The sequence below is a fragment of the Zingiber officinale genome, chromosome 6A, assembly GCF_018446385.1.
Source record: "Zingiber officinale cultivar Zhangliang chromosome 6A, Zo_v1.1, whole genome shotgun sequence".
Classification (NCBI taxonomy): Eukaryota; Viridiplantae; Streptophyta; class Magnoliopsida; order Zingiberales; family Zingiberaceae; genus Zingiber; species Zingiber officinale.
Window position 1 is genome coordinate 143,398,528 of NC_055997.1, and position 24,092 is coordinate 143,422,619.

Here is a 24,092-nt window from a genome sequence, read left to right on the forward strand (position 1 = left end):
TGAAATTTCTTAATAAAATAATTAAAATTTTACTTTTTTTATTTAGTTAGGTATTTTTTTAGAGAAAAATGAATGATGCGCCTTCTAAAAATTCTAGAGCTTTGAGTTTATCCTCTCGTAAAACGCTGAGGATAAAATAAAAAAGAAAAACAATCCGCATACAGATTTTAAATCAAACAGTCTATCATTTTTAATTAAATAATCAGAGAAAAGGGTTTCGACTCTTGGAAATTGGAATCTATCCTTTAAATTATCCTTTTCTTAGAAGTAACAAGATTAATATTAGGTCAAGTCATTAATATTATAATATAATTAGTTAATATGAAATAAATTTATTACTATATAACAAATAATTGTATAGAGAATTTTATATTTCAAGAATATTTTTGACATCAATGCTTGGATTAAGTAATCAATCAATTAATTTGATGATACATATATATAGAAATTTATTTGTAGTTACAAAAAAACATTTATGTCATATTTAATATTACATATATATACAGACCTCATATTTAGTACATATTAACCTGTCATTTATTTTGGTTCTAGAATTTTTTATAATATAAATAGATATTCACACGAGAAGAGAAGTAGGAGCAAAATCGTTTCATCATGGCGTCAATGCGCCTTATTTTCTCGTCGTTGCTCTTCTCTCTTTTGCTTTGTTCAATTGAAGGAAGAAGCAATATTCCCTTGACTGAGGAAGAAGATCTGGAGTTAGAGAATGAACTCCAAAGCCTCAACAAACCCCCGGTCAAAACCCTCAAGGTATATCAGTTATATTCATTTTGATAATATTATTGTCATATTGATGATATATAATTTTGTTTTTTTTCTACGTTTACTTCGCTGCTGCAGTCCTTCACTGGGGATCTTTTTGACTGCATCGAAATGTACAAACAACCTGCATTTGATCATCCTGCTCTGAAAAATCATAAGCTACAGGTATTTAATTAACTATATACATGATTTTTTATATTAGCCAACAAATAGATTTACTTAATTTATATGTATGTGTTTGCAGATACGACCAAGTTTTCAAACGAAGAACAATGTGACTATGGATGAAAAAATCAAATCACTTTTAGATCAAGGCTTCAACGATACTTGTCCTCTAGGAACTGTTATCATTCGTCGAACTCGAAAAGAAGATCTAATCATAGCGAAAGAACTACCCAAATACTTCAGGAACTATGGCTCTAGATATCATGTTCTTGATTCTTCCGAACAGAATTATGTAAATAGCAAAAACACTCACAAATATCATCACAAAAGTAGAGTTCCAGCAGTTAGTTAATTCCTTAATTAAATTAATTGAATGATAATACTGTTGAATTTGTGAGTGCAGTATGCGATAGCTGAGAGCGAAAACGGTCGTTACCATGGCTTTCAATCAAAGGTCACTACGTGGGCACTCCCAAATGTGCGGCCAAATCAAGTCTCTCAAAATCAAGTATGGATCATGGGAGACGTCGATGGTGATTATGATGACCTGAATGTTATTCAAACCGGATGGCACGTAAGTCTTTCATATGCATGCATATTTCTCATAAAATCAATTTGTTGATTCTTGTAATTAATTTCCTTTTTATTATTATTATTATTATTTCAGGTTTATCCCCAGCTATATAAGGATACTTCTAGTCGTTTTTTCACTTTTTTTACCGTAAGTATATATACTCTAAAAACAACTAAACTGCGATTTTTTAAAAGTGTCTTAAGTATATATCTCACACATGATAATGTATACATTCAGATCGACGGTTACCAGACGGGCTGCATGAACTTAAATTGCAAAGGGTTCGTACAAGTTTCAGCAACCCTTGGACCTGGATTTGCCTTCACCGGTAGTGACCTTTCTACGTACGGAGGCAAACAAGCATACTTTGGCTTTCAAATACTAAAGGTAGTTTAGTTATATATATTGTATTTATATACTGAATGATTGTATATATTTTTAAACGTATATGTTTCATATATATAATGGATGCAGGATCCTGAACGTGGTAACTGGTGGTTGTCAATAGTGGATAGGAATCTTGGATATTGGCCAAAGGAGCTTTTCCCTAATTTAGACGTGTCGAAATTGATACAATTTGGAGGTCAAGTGCGTACACCCAACGATGTGCCGTCTCCTCCCATGGGGAATGGTCATTCTCCCCATGAAGGGCATGGTAAAGCCAGCTTTTTTACGAATGCACAGTTCATAGGGGAAGACAACCAAGCTTACACTCCGGGCGAGGGCAGTGCGTCTCTGAAAACGAATGCAGATGCCAAATATTATCAAGTCGTAGGAGATCCTCCATCCAGAGGTAGTTGGGATGTTGGTTACGGTGGATCGGGTGGGTTGGTTGCTGGGTAGTTACGTTATACTACTGACTGATTGTGACATCATTGTTATAATAATAAATATAATCTCTTTATCGAATAAGAAAGGAAAGGTGTTTGTTGACGACCTGATGTATCATTTATACTCATTGCATAATGCACTTTTCATGGACAATTTTGTATCTGCATTTTACTTAAAAGGGGAGTTTTAATGGATAAAATTATTGTCGAATAATTAGCCTTAAAGACATGAGTTTGACTTAAGAAAATAGCCTCGTGTACTATAATGCAAAATAAAATTATGTATAATAGATTCAATGTGATTGGATCTCACCCCTTAAAATTTAATATTAATGGAAGTTTTTTATAATCTCCATTTTAAGTAATAATTTATAAAATTTGAATAGAAAACAAGAATATCATCTACAAATATATAGGAATTATTACAAAAAATGGGGGTAAAATGTCCAAGGGAGATGTATGTGCCAAGAATTGAAATGCTAAAAAATGAATATTTATAGAGGAAAATTGAATTTGTCAAACATTATTCTGGGCAAGCCAAACATATGTTGATAATTTTAAATTAACTTAATAAAACTTTTAAGGCAATCTACTTTTAATTAATTAATTTTTTAAAACTTAATTATTTTTTTTAATCTAAGTATCGAGTTCTTCAAATCAACTAATCTTTAAGGTAATTGGCTCAATCTCACAGAAGTTTTCAACGACTATCAGCATAAATTGAAAAACGCTTACACAGACCTATCTAAATAACTAATATTTTAGATCTGTTTCTTACAATAGACAAAATCCAAACAATACACCCCCGCTAAGATTAGAAGCTAATCGTAAGCATTATGGATTATGGTGCATGACTTTTTTAATCAAAGTACAAAATAATTTGGAAAGATGCACTTATTTATTATTATTTTTTTATTTTTTTATTTACGGTAAAGGCATCCTTAAAAAAATATCAAAAGGATTTTCAAAAATATTATTATTTTAGAATATAGTAGCTATTTAAAAGTACTTAATTTAAATAAAATTACCACTTAAAATACACTTATATTAAAATAGTTTTTCTGAATTTAATCTAAATTATTCAAACTAAATCAAAATCACTCTAGATTAAATCACTTTAACACAATTATAACAATTATTGTAATTATTATCATAAATTCTATAAAAATATTTATTTTAATCAATTTTGAATAATTTAAATTAAATTTTAAAAAAATATTTGAATATAATAATACTTCATATATAATAATTTAAAATAAAAGTACTAAATAAATTTATTTTAACATATTATATATAACAATTATAGACATAATTGATATAATGAAACTAAAATGATATTTGTGAGGTGAAAAATATAATAGGCAATAACTAATTAAATCCTACAATTGGGCCATTTGGACTTTCTTATTAGATTTCATTTAGGCTACGTTTGGTTGGGTGTAATGTAATCTTGCTTATAATGTAATCAAATTTGTAATGCAATGTAATGTAATCTTGATTACATTACTACGTTTGGTAATGTAATATATGTAATCTTTGATTACAAGGATGATTAAACTCTTTTGTTTGGTGTCCATTATTTTTCATAAAAAATGTAATTCGTATTATTATAAAATGACAAAAATATTCTGCGACCTCTACCGATGGTCGTCGCACCTCTGCCGGAGCTTGTGGCAACCAACGGTCGTCGCCTCCTCCGCCGGTAGCCACCACCGGCAACCGACGACGGCGACGATCGCCAGCGACCACCGCGGCGATGGTGACGATCGACAGGCGGGGTCGACGGCGGTGGCTAGCGCCAGCCGACGACAGTGGATGACGGTCATAGTGGACTAGGGGTATATTCGGCATTTAAATTTTGGTTAAACGGTGACTTCGTAATGTAATCCGATTACATAGTATTTGCTTTATAATCTAGATTACAAAACTTCACTACCTTTTGTAATCCAGATTACATTACAAGTTTAAAATTAAACCAAATAAAATAATCAACCTTGTAATTAATGTCCTTAACTCATTCGTTTTCCATTTGCTAATTGTATTTAAAATCATCTTATTTTAATTGATCCTTCTTCTTCTTCTTCTTCTTTTTTTTTTTTTTTTTTTTTTTTTTTTGCAAATTCTTAATTTCTTTTTCATGTCTCATCAAAACCTTCTCTCTTTAATTTATAAAGGATACCATCAAGTGTTCCAATTGGGTATCCCAACCTTATCCAATCCCTACACATGCACAACTGATGCATACTAGGGATGATAATTTCATCTGAATTTAATGAGTAATTCGATATTCGATTTGAATGGAGAAGGATATGGAGAGAATTTTATACCTAATTATAGTAAATGAATATTCTTATTCAGGTATGGGTATTTCAAGTATGAGTATTTCAAGTATGGGTATTTCAAGTATGGGTATGGAGACGAATGTGGTAAAATCCTATCCATACTTTACCCGATACCCGATATATATATTTCCATCTTAGAAAAAAAAAGTCTTAGTTTGTCTCTTTATCTGGTCATCAACTAGTATCTTATCTTCTTTTCTATGAGAAATGTTCACCGATCTAAAGAGCGTGAGACGAGGAAAAGTTTACGTGAGAGGAGGAAGAGCTGACAAGTACATTGATTTTTTTTTTTAAAAAAAAATGAAAATGGTAAGGAGTAATAAGATGATGAGTAGTATATGAATACCCGAAACTCCGACAGATATAGAGATAAGTATGAAAGTTAAATATCCGATGAGTTTGAGGATGAGTATGAGTATAGATATAATAAATGGAGATGGGTACGGAGGATATGAAATCCTACCCATTGTTATCCTTAATGCAGACTTGGTCCGTGATAGCGTATTTTTTTAATTAATTAATTTATTTTGTTAAGCTTTGGGTTATGTTAAAAAAATTTTACTTTTAGAATTTAGGGGTTGGGATTGTATTATAATACTTAATAAAAAAAAATTAAATTAATTTTTTTTGAGGTTTGTACAAGATGTGTTGGGTAAGGTCCTTTTATATATATGAAAAATGATGTGCAGAAGGAAAAATCTCAAGTAAAATCTAAGGGATAGACATATAAAATGATAGAGCCCATAAAAGTAAAAATGATAGGTCATTAATTTATGTGTCTATCTTTTTTTTCTGATATTTTTTCTCTTATATATATATATATATATAAATCCCCGATCCCCGCCTCCATTGTTTGACACCGTCCTCACCGCCATTCCTTGTCAGAGTCCTCACCCTGACTTCCAAGTTCCCTTTCCCCTCTCGACAAGCTTGTCCTCGCCGAGACTCCAAAGTTCCCTCTCCTCGCCAGTCACCGCGACTTTTCGTTTGTCCTCGCCACGACTCCAAAGCTCCCTCTCCTCACCATGACTCTTCCTCGCCGCGATACTTAAGTTCTATGTCTTAGGAGCAAACTCAGCCAACTCCGCCCAACACTAGGACCGATAACAACTCTTTTTCTTTCCTAATGGCTATAAACTTTGTCAATTTTGTTGTAGGCATGGCTTATCTTCTATTTAATTAAATCTTTTTTTTCTATTCATTTAACTTTGTTGGATACGAATTAACAGAGTTAGTGTGGTGTGATTTAGGTACCGATGGTATAAAAAATAGTAGAATGTTTAAAGCTACTTTGAATTGCACAAAATTAAGACTTTTGTATAGTGAATGTTTTGTTATAGGTTAATAGGTCATCATCATCAAACAATTACTTTTGATTATAACTTTATAAGTGATGAGAAAAAGTCTTTTATTTGACTACTTAATAAGTTCACCAAATATAATTATCACTAATTAAATCCTTCAATGGGGGCCATTTGGACTTTTATATTAGATATCATTTAACTCATTCGTTTTCCAGTTGCTAGTTATATTTAAAATCATTTTATTTTAATTGATCCTTCTTTTTTAAATCTTAATTCCTTTTTGATGTCTCATCAAAACCTTCTCTTTGTTGAAAAATAAAATATGTGGATGTCCATAACCCCTAATGACTTCATAAACTCCCTCATCTACATAACCTATTTTCTTTTAAACTCCTAAGTTATATAAATTCATGAGGAGTTTTAATATGATTGTATACCTATAAATACATATGTATATGTTCATTTCATGAAGTAAGAAAAAGAGAGAAAAAAGAGAAAAGGTTAATAATACTTCATTTTTATATGCAATTACTTATATAATTTTATAACACGTTATCAGCACGAAGAGCTCTACTTTTTCTTTTAAATCAATTATAGGTAATATTAAAAAAAAATGTATAGATATATTTATATATATATATATTCTCAATCAAAATTATTCACATGCCAAGAAATTAAATTTATAGTTCCTTTATCATTTATTAGCTATTATCCAATTAACTATTAGTTAGTTACTTATTTGTATGATTTGCAACGTTTTAAACATTTTACAATATTTTACAGTTAAGTATTACAAAATCATCTTTTGATTATATCATGTTTTATCATTTATTAATAAATATATATGATGCACGATAATTATTATTAATAATTTAGTTTTCTTTGTAATAGATTCTTACTATGTCCAATCTTTCAAAGTTAGAGTTTGTGGCTCTTGACATTTCGGGAAAAAATTATCTATCATGAATTTTGGATGCGGAGATTCATTTGGATGCTATGGGTCTTGGAGACACCATAAAAGATGGAAATAAGGAATCTTTACAAAATCGCGCAAAAGCAATGATATTCATTCGTCACCATCTTCATGAAGCATTGAAAATTGAATATTTGACAATTAAAGATCCACTTGAGCTATGGAATAATTTGAAGGAAAGGTATAACCATTATAAAACCGTGATTCTTCCAAATGCTCGTTATGAATGGATTCATTTACGTTTACAAGCTTTTAAATCTGTAAGTGAATATAACTCAGCAATGTTTAGAATTAGCTCAAAATTAAAATTATGTGGTGAAAAAATTACTGATGAAGATATGTTGGAAAAAACATATTCTACCTTTCATGCATCTAACATGCTCCTGCAGCAACAATATAGAGAGAAAGGTTTTAAGAAATATTCTGAGTTGATTACATGTCTTCTGGTGGCTGAGCAAAATAATGAGCTTTTGATGAAAAATCATGAGATCCGTCCAACTGGTGCTAGTCCAATCCCTGAAGTGAATGAGATAACTGGTAAAAATGATAAACGACAGCACAGACAAAAATTTAATCATGGTCGTGGTCGTGGTCGTGGCCGTGGTCGTGGCCGTGGTCGTGGTCGTAGATACGGAAATGATCGATCTGAAGAAAATCATGATGGTTATAATAAAAGAAACACAACAACTCACCAGAAGTGGGTTAACAATAATGTCCATCAAAAGTGGACAAATGACAATGGTAAAAGGATTCAAAGTGGACAAGATAATGACGAAAAGAAATCAAAAAATTCATGTTATAGATGTGGCATGAAAGGGCATTGGTCACGTACTTGTCGTACGCCAAAATACTTTATTGATCTCTACCAAGCCTCTTTAAAGGGCAAGGCAAAAGATATAGAGACCAATGTTGTCTTTCAAGACAATAACACAATTGTTGGTCCTTCTATGACAACACATTTGGATGTTTCTGATTTCTTTGCAGATCCTGATGGAGGGATAGACAATTTGACTGGAAATAAAGATATTTATGGAAATGTCTAAATTAATCAAATATTTTAAAATAAATTAGTTCATTTGCAGTTATGTTTCCTTTTTCTAATCTTTTAGTTGTTTCTCATTATGTATCTCTTTTGTTTTAATGAAGAATATCATGGCTTTTGGATTCAATAATGGAGATTTATGTCTTATTGATAGTGCAACGACACATTCTATATTCAAAAAGGAAAAATATTTTTCTTATTTAGAAATGGGTGAAAGTAATGTTAATACAATATCTGGTACTACAAATATTATTGAAGGTTCCGGAAGAGCTAATATATCATTATTTAGAGGAACAAAATTTGTTATTGACAATGCATTGTTCTCTCCTAAGTCTCAAAGAAATTTGCTAAGTTTCAAAGATATTCGCCGAAATGGATATCACATTGAAACATATGATGAGAATATTGAATATCTCTATATTACAAAATTAGTGTTGGGTAAGAAACATGTATATGAAAGATTACCTGCTTTCTTATCTGGTTTGTATTACACAATAATATATGCAGTAGAAACAAATGCAATAGTAAACCCGAAGTTTACTGATTCAAATGATTTTATACTTTGGCATGACCGATTGGGACATCCTGGTTCTACAATGTTTCAAAAAATTATCAAGAATTCACATGGACACCCATTAAAGAACCAGAAGATTCTCCAATTTAATGAATTCTCATGTTCTGCTTGTTCTCAAGGAAAACTTATTATGCGGCCTTCACCATTTAAAGTTGGAATTGAATCCCCAGCATTTCTGGAACGTATACAAGGTGATATATGTGGGCCTATTCACCCACCATGTGGACCATTTAAATATTTTATGGTGCTAATTGACGCCTCTACAAGATGGTCACATGTATGTTTATTATCAACTCGCAACCTGGCGTTTGCGAGATTACTCGCCCAAATAATTCGGTTGAGAGCTCAATTTCCAGAATATTCTATCAAGAAAATACGTCTTGATAATGCCGGTGAATTTACATCCCAAATATTTAATGACTATTGTATGTCTATTGGAATAACTGTTGAACATCCTGTTGCTTATGTTCATACACAAAATGGTTTAGCTGAATCATTTATTAAACGTCTCCAGTTAATAGCTAGACCATTGATTATGAGAACTAAGCTTCCTACATCTATTTGGGGGCATGCTATTTTGCATGCAGCAACACTTATACTTATCAGGCCAACCAGTTATCATATATTCTCCCCTTTACAATTGACTTTTGGTCAAGAGCCTAATATATCCCATTTGAGAATATTTGGATGTGCAGTATATGTGCCAATTAACCCACTACAACGCACTAAAATGGGACCCCAAAGGAAATTGGGAATATATGTTGGATATGATTCTCCTTCAATTATAAGATATTTGGAACCAATGACAGGAGATGTTTTTACGGCGCGATTTGCTGACTGTCACTTTAATGAAACAATTTTTCCAAAGTTAGGGGGAGAAAATAAAGAGTTTCCCAAAGAAGTCACTTGGCATGCATCATTATCGCAATTTGATCCTCGTACAAATCAATGTGAACTTGAAGTTCAAAGAATAATACATTTGCAAAATATTGCAAATCAATTGCCTGATGCGTTCACTGACTTGAAGAGAGTGACTAAGTCGCATATACCAGCTATTAATGCTCCGGCTCATATTGATGTACCAATTGGACAATCAATTAATGAGATTACAACTCGCCTGAAGCGTGGTAGACCAATTGGTTATAAAGATAAAAATCCTCGAAAAAGGAAAGGATCAACTAATCAAGATGTTCATTTTGAAGCGCCTAAGTCTCCTATAGAGACAACTGACATAACTTTTGATAAAACTCCAGAAGAGGTCCAGATACTTGAAAATAATGAAGAAATCTCAATAAATTATGTCAAGACAGGGAAGAAATTGAATCGATCAAGATTAGTTATTGACAATAAATTTGCATACAATGTAGCGCTTGAAATTATTTATGAAAATGATGATCAAGAACCTAAATCTATTGAGCAATGTCGAAGTATGCATGATTGGCCAAAATGGAAAGATGCAATTCAAGAGGAATTAAACTCACTTGCAAAACGTGAGGTTTTGGGACCTGTAGTCCGAACACCAAAAGGTGTAACCCCTGTAGGGTACAAATGGATTTTTGTACGAAAGCGAAATGAGAAAAATGAAATCATAAGATATAAAGCTCGTTTAGTGGCACAAGGTTTTTCTCAAAAACCTGGTATTGATTATGAAGAAACATATTCCCCTGTAGTGGATGCAATCACATTTCGATATCTTCTTTGTATGACAGCACAAGAAAAGCTTGAAATGCGTTTGATGGATGTAGTAGCAGCTTATTTGTATGGAAAACTTGATAATGATATTTATATGAAAATCCCTGAAGGGCTCAGAATGCCAGAAGCATCAACTTCAAATTTTAAAAATATTTATTCCATTAAATTACAAAGATCTTTGTATGGATTGAAGCAATCTGGACGTATGTGGTATAAACGTCTAAGTGATTATTTGGTGCAACATAAATATCAAAATGATCCTATATGTCCATGTGTTTTTATAAAAAAGGATGGACTAAAATTTATCATTATTTCTGTATATGTTGATGATTTAAATATCATTGGAAGTCCTGAAGAAGTTATACATACAGTTGATATCTTGAAAAGAGAATTTGAGATGAAAGATCTAGGAAAAATAAAATTTTGTATTGGATTACAAATTGAACATTTTGCTGATGGAATTTTTATCCATCAATCAGCTTATACACTAAAGGTTCTAAAACGATTTTATATGGATAAAGCTCATCCATTAAGTTCCCCAATGGTTGTTCGATCACTTGATGTGAACAAAGATCCTTTTCGACCTAGTGAAAATGGTGAAGAACTACTTGGTCCTGAAGTACCATATTTAAGTGCAATTGGTGCATTAATGTATCTTGCTAATAATACAAGACCAGATATAGCATTTGCTGTAAATTTATTAGTAAGATATAGTTCTTCTCCAACACGTAGACATTGGAATGGAATTAAACATATATTTAGGTATCTTCAAGGTACCAACGATTTGGGCTTATTTTATTCTAATATGTCTACTTCAGAGTTAATTGGTTATGCAGATGCAGGATATTTATCTGATCCACATAAAGGTCGATCTCAGACTGGTTATTTATTTACATATGGTGGAACAGCCATATCTTGGAGATCTATCAAACAAACCATAGCCGCTACATCATCGAATCATTCTGAAATACTTGCAATACATGAAGCCAGTCGGGAATGTGTTTGGTTGAGATTAATGATTCAACATATCAAGGAAAAATGTGGTTTAGCTACTAATAAGGAAATTCCAACAATATTATATGAAGACAATGCGGCATGTATAGCTCAATTAAAGGAAGGGTACATCAAAGGGGATAGAATTAAACATATCTCACCAAAGTTCTTCTTCACTTATGATCTACAAAAGAATGGTGATATTAAAGTTCAACAGATTCGCTCTAGCAATAATTTGGCAGATTTATTTACTAAAGCATTACCTACAACAACATTTAAGAAATTAGTATATGGTATTGGAATGCGGCGGTACAGAGATCTCAAATGAAATTTCAAATAGGGGGAGTAAATTTTCACTATACCATATTATGTTGTCTGGTAAATTTATAGTGATACAATTGCGGAATGACGTACTCTTTTTCCTTACTAGGTTTTTTCCCATTGGGTTTTTCCTAGTGAGGTTTTAATGAGGCGGATTCCTTAATTATGAACATCCAAGGGGGAGTGTTGAAAAATAAAATATGTGGATGTCCATAACCCCTAATGACTTCATAAACTCCCTCATCTACATAACCTATTTTCTTTTAAACTCCTAAGTTATATAAATTCATGAGGAGTTTTAATATGATTGTATACCTATAAATACATATGTATATGTTCATTTCATGAAGTAAGAAAAAGAGAGAAAAAAGAGAAAAGGTTAATAATACTTCATTTTTATATGCAATTACTTATATAATTTTATAACACTCTTTAATTTATAAAGGATACGATCAAGTGTTCCAATTAGGTATTCCAACCTTATCCAATCCCAACTTTGGTCCGCGCTAGCGTATTTCTTGTTTTTCTTTATTTAATTTTTTTAAGCTTCTGATTATGTGAATAAGAAGGGTTGAATTATAATAAAATATTAAGTATAAAACAAATCTCAAATCAATTTTTTTAAGGTTTGCACGGGGAGGTCTGAAATTGGGAGGCCAAGGAGTCGAGCGTCGACTTGATTACTCTATCTTAGAACCACCTCAACATGTTTTAACAATCTTCTCTTATTCATGTGCCGCACACTAATAATTCTCCGGATCGTAGTGTCTTTAATTTTTTCAAGCACATTTATCACAATATAGAAGATATTATCAAAGATTTTTTTTTTCTCAACATACATCATATCTAAATTATGTTAAATGAGTAGATACTTGCAATATGATATCTCCTAGAAAATGCTTCCTTCCAACCACACTTGTGTTGGTCTCGTGAGGCTGACAACAGGGGTGAATTGCCTGAAATTACAAAAGTATCATTCTCAAAACTTTTGATTGAAATTAGACAAGTACTTAATCAAATTAGAATGAAATAAAAAGAGAGAACGAGACAACCAAGTTTACTTAATTTGCAATCAGAAGATTATTACTCCAAGACAAAGAAAACTCACTACTATCCCCTTCTACGAGTAAATCCTTGGAGGCGGAGAAGCCTCGTATAAGCGTTGAAGAACAGAAACAAAAGTACAAAGTGTGGAAATGAAAGTACAGTAAGTGTTGTCTTTAAACTAAGTGAACTATAGCTTTATTTATAGTGTTCTTGTCAAGTTTATCTATTACTGACGTCGAGGACTCCGGGCGCTTGGATTGTGATCTGAGTGCCTCCAGCGAGGCAAACTTTATCTCCACGCAATGACTTTGCAATGGTTGAAGATAGAATTTTTTCATGTCCGAGCGCCTGGACTATTGCTGATGTGGACTCGAAAAGTGATCCACTATGACGAGGTGACTGTTTAGCACCTTGGTGGCTTGGGTGCCCAAATTAGATGGTCCAGACACCCAGACTAGTTAGCTAGGTGGTTGACTGTCCGATGTCTTCTCTAGTCGTTAGATTCTTCTCTGGTCGCTTGAGTGATGCTCCAACCTTCCAAAGTTGAGCTCACATGAACTCAACTCCGGTGTTCTCCTCAAGCAGTCTTCTGCTATGACTTCTCATCCCTTGGAAGTGTCATGTGCGTCCTTCTTGCTCCACTGATGTACTCTTCCGCAGCTTCTCGTCCCTCGAATATACCAAGCCCATTGATTTGATTCCCGTGTCATCCTTCTCGTCCATCACGTCTTCCGCTCGACTTCTTACATTCTTATGTTCCTACACACTCAAACACAAGACATCAAATACGCAAACCTTAAATTGACTTGGTTAATCATATTAAAACCAACATGGGTACTTACAATCTTCCTTTTTTTGATATGGATCAACCTAAGTTAAGTTAGGATAAAATTAAAACATTAAGATAAATGAATATGCAATTTAGTACATGTAATTTACAAGATAAAATAATTGATACAAAAAAAGTGTACCTCCCTTAAACTTAATCTTTATTTCTCCCCTTTGATCACATTAAAAATAATGGTAGACAATAAAAATAAATTGAAGAAAAAAATTCTAAGGGTTATATAAATAGTGACTAGTTCTTAAAAAAATTATGAGAATTATTTTTCAAAATTTTGAATTTTTATGATTTAAAAACTAGTTTTTGTAAATATAATTTTAAAATTATTTTTAATAGTTGAAAATTTTAAAAAAATTTTGTCACTATTAAACACAATAATCCAGAATAATAATAAAATTTTTACGAATATCCATAATTAATATAAGTAATAATAAATTATTTTATATATAGATATGTATTTTTTTAAAAATAGATTTTGAGCTCGAAAAATATTGTAAATTTTTTTGAGTATGTAAAATAGAAATTATATCAGCAGAAAAATATCAAAGGTTGACTTTTTGAGAATTTTTAAAATAAAAAATTAATATTTTTTAAAAAATATTCATAGAAAATTTATTAATAGTCATTTTTTTTTAAAAAAAATCTATTGATAAGTAATAAATTACTTTTTCATGAAAAATTAAAATCTAATTAATTTTAAATAGAAAGGATTTGCAAAAATTTATTTAGACAATTTTAAGCATAAAAAGAAAAGAAATTATTAAGGCAAATTAAAACATGTAGAACCATCTAACCTAAACATAATTTAGGAACCCAATATAGATTCCTCTTTACTAGATTTATTAGAAGTTTTTGTGGTATATAACTTCTAAGAATTTTTTCTGATTTAACCTTTATGAAATCTAAAAATACTGATTTTTTTTTCTTTAAAAATTTTTAGAATTCTGAATATTTGAACATGCATAGTTCGTTTTTAATTTTTCTAGTTGATCTATTAATTTTTGTTTTTCATCCTTAAGTTTGTTAAAATTTTCTTATAGGCATACATATTCTTTCTTTGACTTTACATACTTTGTTCTCTTTTTATATAAGGATCTACTTAGCATTTGCATAATTTCATATAATTATTCTGGAGGAAGCTTACTTACCTGACTTACCATATTATATTCGTCGGTAGACGCTCCCCCTTCATCGCTATTTTCTTCTGTAGTGTCGCCCTCTTCATCAATGCTCATCTTTGAAGTGCTTTCATCATCTTCATATAAGTACTCGATAATTACTGTTGTTTCGGCAATCTCCTCGGTCTTGGACTCTTCTGAAGATGAAATGGTATCCATAGCAAAATCAGTTTCTTCTTATTTTGATTGTTCGTAGAGCTCCAAAAACTTTTCTTAAAATTCTTTTGCATAGTGATAGTTGTCGATTTTGTCGAGTTCCTGAGCAGGTAGAATGCTCAAAAGGTGGAACTTGGCCTTACCATTTGCCATGAATTTATCGTGCAGCTTCTTAGTCCACAGATGCTCCTCGAGTTCTTTTTTTCCATCTTTGCTTTTGGGGACTTTAAAACCAAATTTAATTGAAAGCATTATATCAAAGTCAGTTCAAAAAAATACCTCCATTTTTTGACTCCAGAATGTGAACTCCCCCTCGAACGTTGTGTTGGAACCCCAAGGTGTTTTGATGTAATCAAACAAGTTAAGTTAGGTCATGTTTTGCCTAACCCTTGTGTCTAAGTGTGCAGGAGCTTAGGAACACAGGAAGTCGAGCGGAAGACGCGGCTAACGAGAAGGACGGCACGGGGAGAGAGCCGACGGGCTCAGTGCGTCCGAGGGATGAGGTGACCGTGGAAGAGTACACCGGTGGACGAGAAGAACGTACGCGACGTTCGAGGGATGAGAAACCGGGAAGGAAGGCTGCTCGAGGAGAAGGCCGGAACTTGGGTTAAGGTGAGCCCTATTCCGGATGGCCGAGATCACCCAAGCTAGCGGAGTCGGAGTTGAAGACCCGCACCAAGACGAGCTGAACCGGAGCAGCGGTCCCAGATGAAGAAAGTCAACTTTTGTTGACCTTAGGGCTCCGGGCGCCCGGACCGAAGTTTTTGACCATATCGAGTCAAACTCGATCTGAACGTTGGGGGGATAAAGTTTTATCCCCCCCACGGCACCCGGAACCCTTCGAGGCGCTCCGATCAGTGCTATAAATATAACACTGATTTGCATAGATTATTTAATCAACTTGTAATCCATTTTCTCTGTGCTTTACTATTCTTTTATACTGTCAACGCTGTAAAAGGCTACTTCGCCCAGAGGAGATCATCAGATAGTGCACCGTCTTTTTCTTGGATTAGCAATCCTCTGATTGCAAACCAAGTAAACTCTCTGTGTCTGATTTCTTTTAATTAGTCTCTTTTATTTAAAGTTACAAGTTTTATTATTAAGTTGAAAATCCGAGAAAGGCGTAATTTATTTTTGTAGGGCAATTCACCCCTCCCCTCTTGTCGACCTTCAGAGGGACCAACAAGTGGTATCAGAGCAAGGCGCTTCAAGAGGACTAACCGCCGATCGAAGCAATGAGATGGCCGGACCAAGCATTGTTCCACCAAAATTCGAGGGGGACTTCGCACACTGAAAGCGCCGTATGGAGGTATTCCTGAAAACTGATTTCGAAATTCGGTTAATTATAAAATATGGCTTTGTAGCTCCGACGAATCAGAATGGAGAAGAAAAAGAAGAGAGCCAGTGGACAAAGAAGGAGCAGAGTGATTCCGTAGTGAACAACCATGCGGAATATCATCTGCTGAGCGTGTTGCCTCCTCAAGAAGTCAACCACATCGGAAGCTACTCGTCGGCCAAAGAACTCTGGGAAAAGTTCCTGGAACTCCACGAAGGAACATCCGAAGCCAAGCTAGCAAGAAGAGATATCCTTCGGAACAAACTGACGAACATCCGTCTAGAAAAAGGTGAGAAGATAGCCGATCTACACGTGAAGGTAAAGGAATTGATTACTGGTCTCGAGAATCTCAATGAAATGGTAACAAACCGAGACACCATACGCTATGCACTCAATGCGTTTCCCAGAACTCCAGAATGGACATCAATCGTCGACGCCTACTATATTTCAAAAGACCTGGAGGTAAGTACTTTAGAAGAATTGTTCTCTACTCTTGAATTACATGAAATCAGGTGTGCAGAGACAACAAAGGAATCAAGCTAGATGATTGCACTAAACACAACCAAGAAGGATGAACCCGAGTCAGATTCAGAAGAGGATCAGGAAGCATATATGGTAAGAAATTTTAAAAAGTTTTTTAGATCTAATACAATTAAAGAAATGCAGAATAAAAAGAATCCAAGAAATAAAAGAAGGATGCGTTGCTAACAGTGTCAAAAGGAAGGTCACTTAAAAGAAGACTGCCCGAAATTAAAGAAGGACAAAGTCAAGATACCCAAGAAGCACAAGAATCTAAAAGCAACTTGGGACGATAGTTCATCATCTGAGTCCGAGATTCAAGAATATGCCGGGATAGCACTGATGGCAAGCTATGAAAGGCAAAGTACATCAGAACCCAGCATCAATGAAGGGGGAGGGACGTCGGATGAATGCAGCGAAGCAGGGGGAGAGTCAGGCTTCAAGTATGATATGGTAAGTGAGGTATGCCTCTTACCTCCTGATCAACTTTACTTTGGTATTAAGGCTATGGCAAAATCCATATATAAATTAGAAAATAAAAATACCAAATTAAAAAATAAAAGTTTAGAAACAAAATGAATTTTGGCAAAATCATGTCTAATAGAGGATTTTGATAAATTGAAACTTGAAAATGAAAAATTAAAAGAAGAAATAGAAAGATTGAGAAAGTCTAACGGTTTAAATATTTCTGCTTTTAAAAATTATAGAGGATTAAACTGGTACTATAGGTTTCACCAAAATCAAATCAGAAAAATATCAAAAGCCTATATACCTAGAAAATATTTGATTAACCCTGTAATAAGGAACCTCTATTGGGTTCCAAAAACTTGTTCAACTTAAAAATTAAAACTAGACTAGACATTTTCAACAAGAGAATTAAACATGTAATTTCTTTATGCGGCTTTATCTAGAAAGTGATTGTTGCTCCAATAACCAAGAAGGCCTAGTGCTTCGCCACTACCTAGAAGGCAAGTATCAAAATGAAAAGTTTAATTGACTAACTGAAAAGACATTAATTTAAATGACTTAATGCTTTAAAGGGTTATTCAATTTGTTTTTGAAAATATTTTCAAAAATATTCATGTTTGAAAAAAAAATTAGAAAATTATTATTTTTGGAAATTAGAAAAAAGATTTCTTATGTTTTTAACTTAGAAATTTTGAAAGTTTTCCATTGCATAAAAAAATATTTTAAGTTTTTGCTTAGAAATTTTTTAAAATTTTTTAACTTAAATTGAGATTTTTTTTTGAAACTTAAAAATTATGTTTTCAAAATCTTTGAAAATTTTTTCTATTACAATTTGCCTTAGATTTTTTTTTACTTATGAAAATTTTCTTTTAAACTTAAAATTTTGATTACTTAGAACTTTTCTAACTTAAAGTTTTAACATTTAAATTTTTTTTTTACCTTAGACTTGTTAAAAAGAACCCCATTTTTTATGTGATCAAAGGGGGAGAAGAATGTTAAGTCTAGGGGGAGGTGGTACAAAATAAACTAAAAATCTTTTTTAGACTTATTTGCAAAATCAATTGTTTTTATTACATTTGTTTACCCTAGCTTAACTTGGGTTGGCCACATCAAAAAGGGAGAGATTGTTGGAACCCCAAGGTGTTTTGATGTGATTAAACAAGTTAAGTTATGTCCTGTTTTATCTAACCCTTGTGTCTAAGTGTGCAGGAGCTTAGGAACACAGGAAGTTGAGCGGAAGACGCGGTTAACGAGAAGGACGGCGCAGGGAGAGAGCCGATGGGCTCGATGCGTCCGAGGGACGAGGTGACCACAGAAGAGTACACCGGTGGATGAGAAGAACGTAGGCGACGTTCGAGGGATGAGAAATCAGGAAGGAAGGCTGCTCGAGGAGAAGGCCGGAACTTAGGTTCGGGTGAGCCCTATTCCGGATGGCCAAGATCACCCAAGCTAGCGGAGCCAGAGTTGAAGACCCGGATCGAGACGAGCTGAGCCGGAGCAGTGGTCCCAGACGAAGAAAGTCAACTTTTGTTGACCTTAGGGCTCCGGGTGCCAGGAACAGCCCGGGGCGCCCGGAACCCTTCCGGACGCCCGGACCGAAGTTTTTGACCGGATCGAGTCAAACTCGATCTGAACATTTGGGGATAAAGTTTTATCCCCCCAGGGCGCCCGGAACCCTTCGGGGCACCCCGACCAGTGCTATAATTATAGCACTGATTTGCATAGATTATTTAATCAACTTGTAATCCATTTTCTCTGTGCTTTGCTATTCTTTTGTGCTGTCAACGCTGTAAGAGGCTACTCCGCCCATAGGAGATCATCAGATAGTGCGTCATCTTTTCCTTGGATTAGCAATCCTCTGATTGCAAACCAAGTAAACCCTCTGTGTCTGATTTCTTTTAATTAGTCTCTTTTATTTAAAGTTACAAGTTTTATTATTAAGTTGAAAATCCAAGAAAGGTGTAATCTATTTTTGTAGGGCAATTCATCCCTCCCCTCTTGTCGACCTCCAGAGGGACCAACACGTTGGTGGGTAGATGTTAGCTCAAGTCATTTCATTGCTTCAGTTGGTAGTTAGTTCTTCTGAGGTAGTTGGGCTCTAATATCAATTGTTGGTCTCATGCGGCCGGCAAGAGGGGAGGTGAATTGCTTGAAATTACAAAAGTACCCATCTCAAAACATTCAACTAAAATTAGACAAGCACTTAATCAAATTAGAATGAAATAAAAAGAGAGTACGAGACAACCAGGTCCACTTGATTTGTAAGCAGAAGATTGCTACTCCAAGACAAAGAAAGCTCACTACTATCTCCTTCTACGAGCGAATCCTCAGAGGCAGAGAAGCCTCATACAAGTGTTGAAGAACAGAATGAAAGTATAGATGTGGAAATGAAAGGGTAGTAAGTGTTGTCTTTAAACTAAGTGAACCAGGGATTTATTTATAGTGCTCTGGTCAAGTTTATCCGTTGCTGACATGGTAGATTTCAAGCGCTTGGATGGTGATCCAGGCACCTCCAGCGAGTCAACCTCTATCTCCACGGAACGACTGGAAGATAGAATTTTTTCATGGTCGGACGCTTGGACCATGTTCGGGAGCTTGGATCGTTGCCAATGTGGACCCGAAAGTGATCCACTATGACGAGGTGCCTGTTCGGCACCGTGGTGGTCTAGGCGTCTGGACTAGTTAGCCAAGTGCTAACTGTTCGACGACTTCTCCAATCGTTGGCTACTTCTCTGGTCGTTTGGGTGATGCTTCGGCCTTCCAGAGTTGAGCTCACCCAAACCCAACTTCAACCTTCTTCTCGAGCAGTCTTCTGCAATGGCTTCTCATCTCTCGGAAGGGATAAATGTGTCCTCGCTCCACCGACGTACTTTTTCGTAGCTTCTCGTCTCTCGGATGTACCAAGCCTGTCAACTCGATTCTCGTGCCATCCTTCTCATCTGTCGCGTCTTATACTTGACTTTTTGCATTTCTAAGTCTCTGCACACTTAGATGCAAGATATCAAATACACATAGCCTAATTTGACTTGGTTGATCATATCAAAATCAACACGGGTACTTACAACTTGTATGTCCTAACAATGTATTTATTTATCTAATCAGAATGACTATGAGATACTGGTAGCTAGGAATCCATAGTTATCTATTTGGTTAATAATTTCTTCATATGACAAATTTTTTTATAGAAGTTTCCTTACTACAACATTCTTTATAATTTTTTTTATTTCGCCTGAAAAGGTGTTCAACTGATAAAACTTTTTGGTGATTATCAAACCAAGATGTCTTCTCACTACAAGGTAATAAAAATGCATCAGAATCAATCAAGCAATGTGGGTATGCTAACTTACTAACCGTGATCCATCCTGCCAACATTGAATATGCTGAAAAATCACTAATGAGTCATAATAAGGCAGAATGTAATTAATGTAAAATTAGTTTTATTTGCAATATCATAAGTTGGAGACCCTAAATTTCATAATTCATTCAGCTTAGTAATAAGATATTGTAAGAAAATATCTATCTTCTCTTTCGGATTTATTGGACCAGGAATAAGTATAGTAAGAAAAATGAATTTATCTTTCATGCACATCCATAGTAATAAGTTGTACGATGTTAATATAATTGGCTAAGATGCACTGTTGTCACGATTGACCAAATGGAGAAAATTCGTCTGTGAGAAGTTCAGTCTCACATTACATGGTTCAATTGCAAAGGAGAAAAATATTGAATCAAGATGTTTCCATGCAGGGGAGTCACAAGGATAACACATTATACCTCCTTTGTGTACATGCTCATGATGTCACCTCATGTGACAAACTGTTGTAGCAAATATATACATGCATTGCAATTTAATAGTTAATAGAAAGTAATAGATTATTTTTCATGGAATATTTTTCTTCATTTTCCTCAGTATTCGATTATAATGCTTATAACGAGGGTAAGTATAGATTCTACATTCAATTAGTTCACTATCTTTATTCTAAAATATCATGCAGTCACTACAAGAAAACAGTGCTTCAAAGATGAAAAAATGTGACTCTGAAAGTCATTTTTTTATTTATAAAGAAAGTTTGAGACAAAATATTTTGTCTCTAAAATCCGTTATTGAAAGCCTCGTTTTGAATTCAAGAGACGAAATTATTCTGTCTCTAATTTAGAAACAGATAATGAAATCATATATAAATCTACTTTAAATTGACCAAATGAAATTGTTTCAAATACAAATTTCGTCTCTAAATTTTATTTTAAATCTGTCTCAAATAGCATATCAAATATATTTTTAATTTGTTTATAATTCAATTGATAAATTTATAGATAATTTCATTTTAAAATTTATTCTTAATTTTTATTATATTATATTTTTATATATTCTATATTTCTTAGCTAGATATTATTTTACAAGCTAAAAACAAAGTGATTCGATTAGCTGATCGATTCAACACACCAAATTGATTAGTTGGTCGATTCAACAAGCCGAATCGATTAGCGGATCGATTCAACACCTCGAATCTATCAGTTGATTGATTTGGTAGGATTCTTCTTATCGTAGAATGCTGACAAATCGATTAGTTGATCGATTCAACAAGCCGAATCAATCAATTAATTGATTTGGTAGGATTATGTTTGTCACAGAATCCTGTCGAATCGATCAGTTGATCAATTCAGCAGGATTTTGCGATAAGGCGGAATCCTGAAACTGACAAGGCATAGCATACAAGATAGAAATACCAAAATATTAATAATGAAATACATAATTTAATAAATCAAAATAGAAATATAGAAATAACAAAAGTATACAAACTAAAATACCAAAACATAAACTACAAACTGAAATTCTAAAACTGACAAGACATACAAAATAGTAAAAATTTTCTCACAAGTCACAAGAACTTATATAATCTCCCATATCCCTAATTTTTCTTTTATTTCATCTCCATATTTCTCCAACACTTCCTCTATATCATTTTCAAGCACAAAATCCATGGCATCTTCCTCTTCTTCATTTGATACAAATTATTTTTCGTGAAGTTCTCTAACATCTCCATTTCATTGATAGTTTTTTTTTGTTCTTGCTTCTTCAATTGCATTCTTACACTTCAATTTATCCTCATTCGAGGACTTCTTCACAGGGTAACCCCTTGATATTGACAACATGTTGTTTGAGCCTATATCTTCCACCATTAGTAATTTTTTGACACAACTTACATTTTAACTTATTCAAATTTGTAGAATACACCATCTTTACAAACTCCCATCAAATATCATTTGAATTACCCTTCAAAGGGGTAGCAATTGACGATATTGAATTAGATGCTTGAGAAGATATAGTACTCGACATTTTACTACAAGTTAAGAATTTAAAAAATCATTGATAAAGAACATACAAGCAATGGTTATCAAGCATTCAAAAGACCCATAGATGACAATTCTCAATTCAAGGCAAGCAATAACATGCAAGATTTAAATAATAAGATACAATTGAATTTTATTAAGTATTAACCAATGACTGGAAATGAAGAATATACAAATAATGATTATCATTTATCAAGCATGCAATTTTACTAATGTAGTAGAAGAAAAAGTTGTCTACGACTGTGGCTAGAAATGAAGGAACAAGGGTTGCTTTCCTTTCGTTGTTAGCACTTGGTAGCCTTAGCGACAACAAGAGCCTTAATGAAGATTGAAGGAGGAAGAGGCTAGGGCAGCAAGCTCCTTGCTGCTCATTGATTTTTCAGAAGAAGGGGAGGGAGAAGAGGCAGCAACTAGGGTAGGTCAGAGAAGAAAATGGGATGAAGAAGAAGAAGGGGAGGGAGAAGACGATAAGGTTTAGGGCTGTTGAAAATCTTGATTAAAAGCTTAAAACAAAAACCCTAAAATTTATAAATCCACATTTTTGTATTTTTTTTTCTTTCCCTTGAATAGATCAACTCATCGATTGGTAGTGTTGATGATCAATTCAAAGGGAAGAAGTTTGTCACAAAAAACTAGTCGAATCGATCAACTGATCGATCTGGCAGGGTTTTTGCGACAAATAAAACTGTCTTGAATCGATCAAATGATCGATTCAACATGCCAAATCGATTAGCTGATAGATTCGGCAGGGTTCTTTTTGTTATGAAAACTCTATTGAATTGATCAGTTGATTGATTCAACTAATCTTTCACAATAAAAAAAAGCGGGCACCATCAAGGAGGTGACACCCAACGACATCCTAGGTGGTGCCCAGCCGCCTAAGCGGAGATTAATGCCTCATCATCTACCATAGCCACCTTCGCAAAAGGTGGGGTGATGACTACCAATTTGAGTGTCATGAGTGGCATTCAAATTAAAAATTTATAATTCAATGAATTCCTTAACTACACAATTAATTATGATGTAATAAAGAGCTCAAGATCGAATCTCTCAAGAAACTAACAATCGGATGTTTGTCTTAGACTTAGAACTATTTTTGGGATTTTCATCATAGACATGGGGGTTGTTTGGCTTTTGGATTAAGGTCTAGTAATAAAATAGCAAAACAAGTATGAGATTAACCCTAATGAAATGAACAACTTCCTATCCACCCATTAATAGTGAACTCAAAACATATTGTCACACTATGCTATGATTTCACCATCAATAGAATTCAACTAAGGAAAGAAATAGCAAATTTTGAAATGGAACCTAATCTAGTGAATGAAGTCACTGTAATGCCCGCCCTTACTTATAACCTTAACTTACAAGATAGATGTTACCCTTTTTCGTTCATCTAAATTTCGGCGTTCTTACCTATCATATGCTGCTCAGCCCATAGATCTATTCTAATTTTTTATGACTAGTATGACACGACTTGCAGCCAAGCAGAGCCGAAAGGGAGTCTAAAGCTTCTAACGGGTATGGCCTGTGTGGACCTGACAAGTAGTGTACTCCCGACTGGCGCAGGGCACAGGCGTGTGAGGGTTGCACGGCTGT

The 24,092-nt window shown here is 33.8% G+C and overlaps 2 protein-coding genes across 2 annotated transcripts; both read left to right on the forward strand.

Moving 5' to 3' along the window:
* The first annotated feature begins 624 nt into the window (after positions 1-624).
* On the forward strand, positions 625-2,365 carry LOC121995421. Its single transcript, XM_042549165.1, has 7 exons — positions 625-771; positions 862-948; positions 1,028-1,240; positions 1,352-1,522; positions 1,616-1,669; positions 1,760-1,909; positions 1,997-2,365. The coding sequence occupies exons 1-7, from the start codon at positions 625-627 to the stop codon at positions 2,363-2,365; spliced, it is 1,191 nt and encodes a 396-aa protein (XP_042405099.1).
* A 4,629-nt stretch (positions 2,366-6,994) lies between these two features.
* LOC121995422 lies at positions 6,995-8,014 on the forward strand. Its single transcript, XM_042549166.1, has one exon. It carries the CDS (start codon positions 6,995-6,997, stop codon positions 8,012-8,014), a length of 1,020 nt encoding a protein of 339 aa, XP_042405100.1.
* The last annotated feature ends 16,078 nt before the right edge of the window (positions 8,015-24,092 follow it).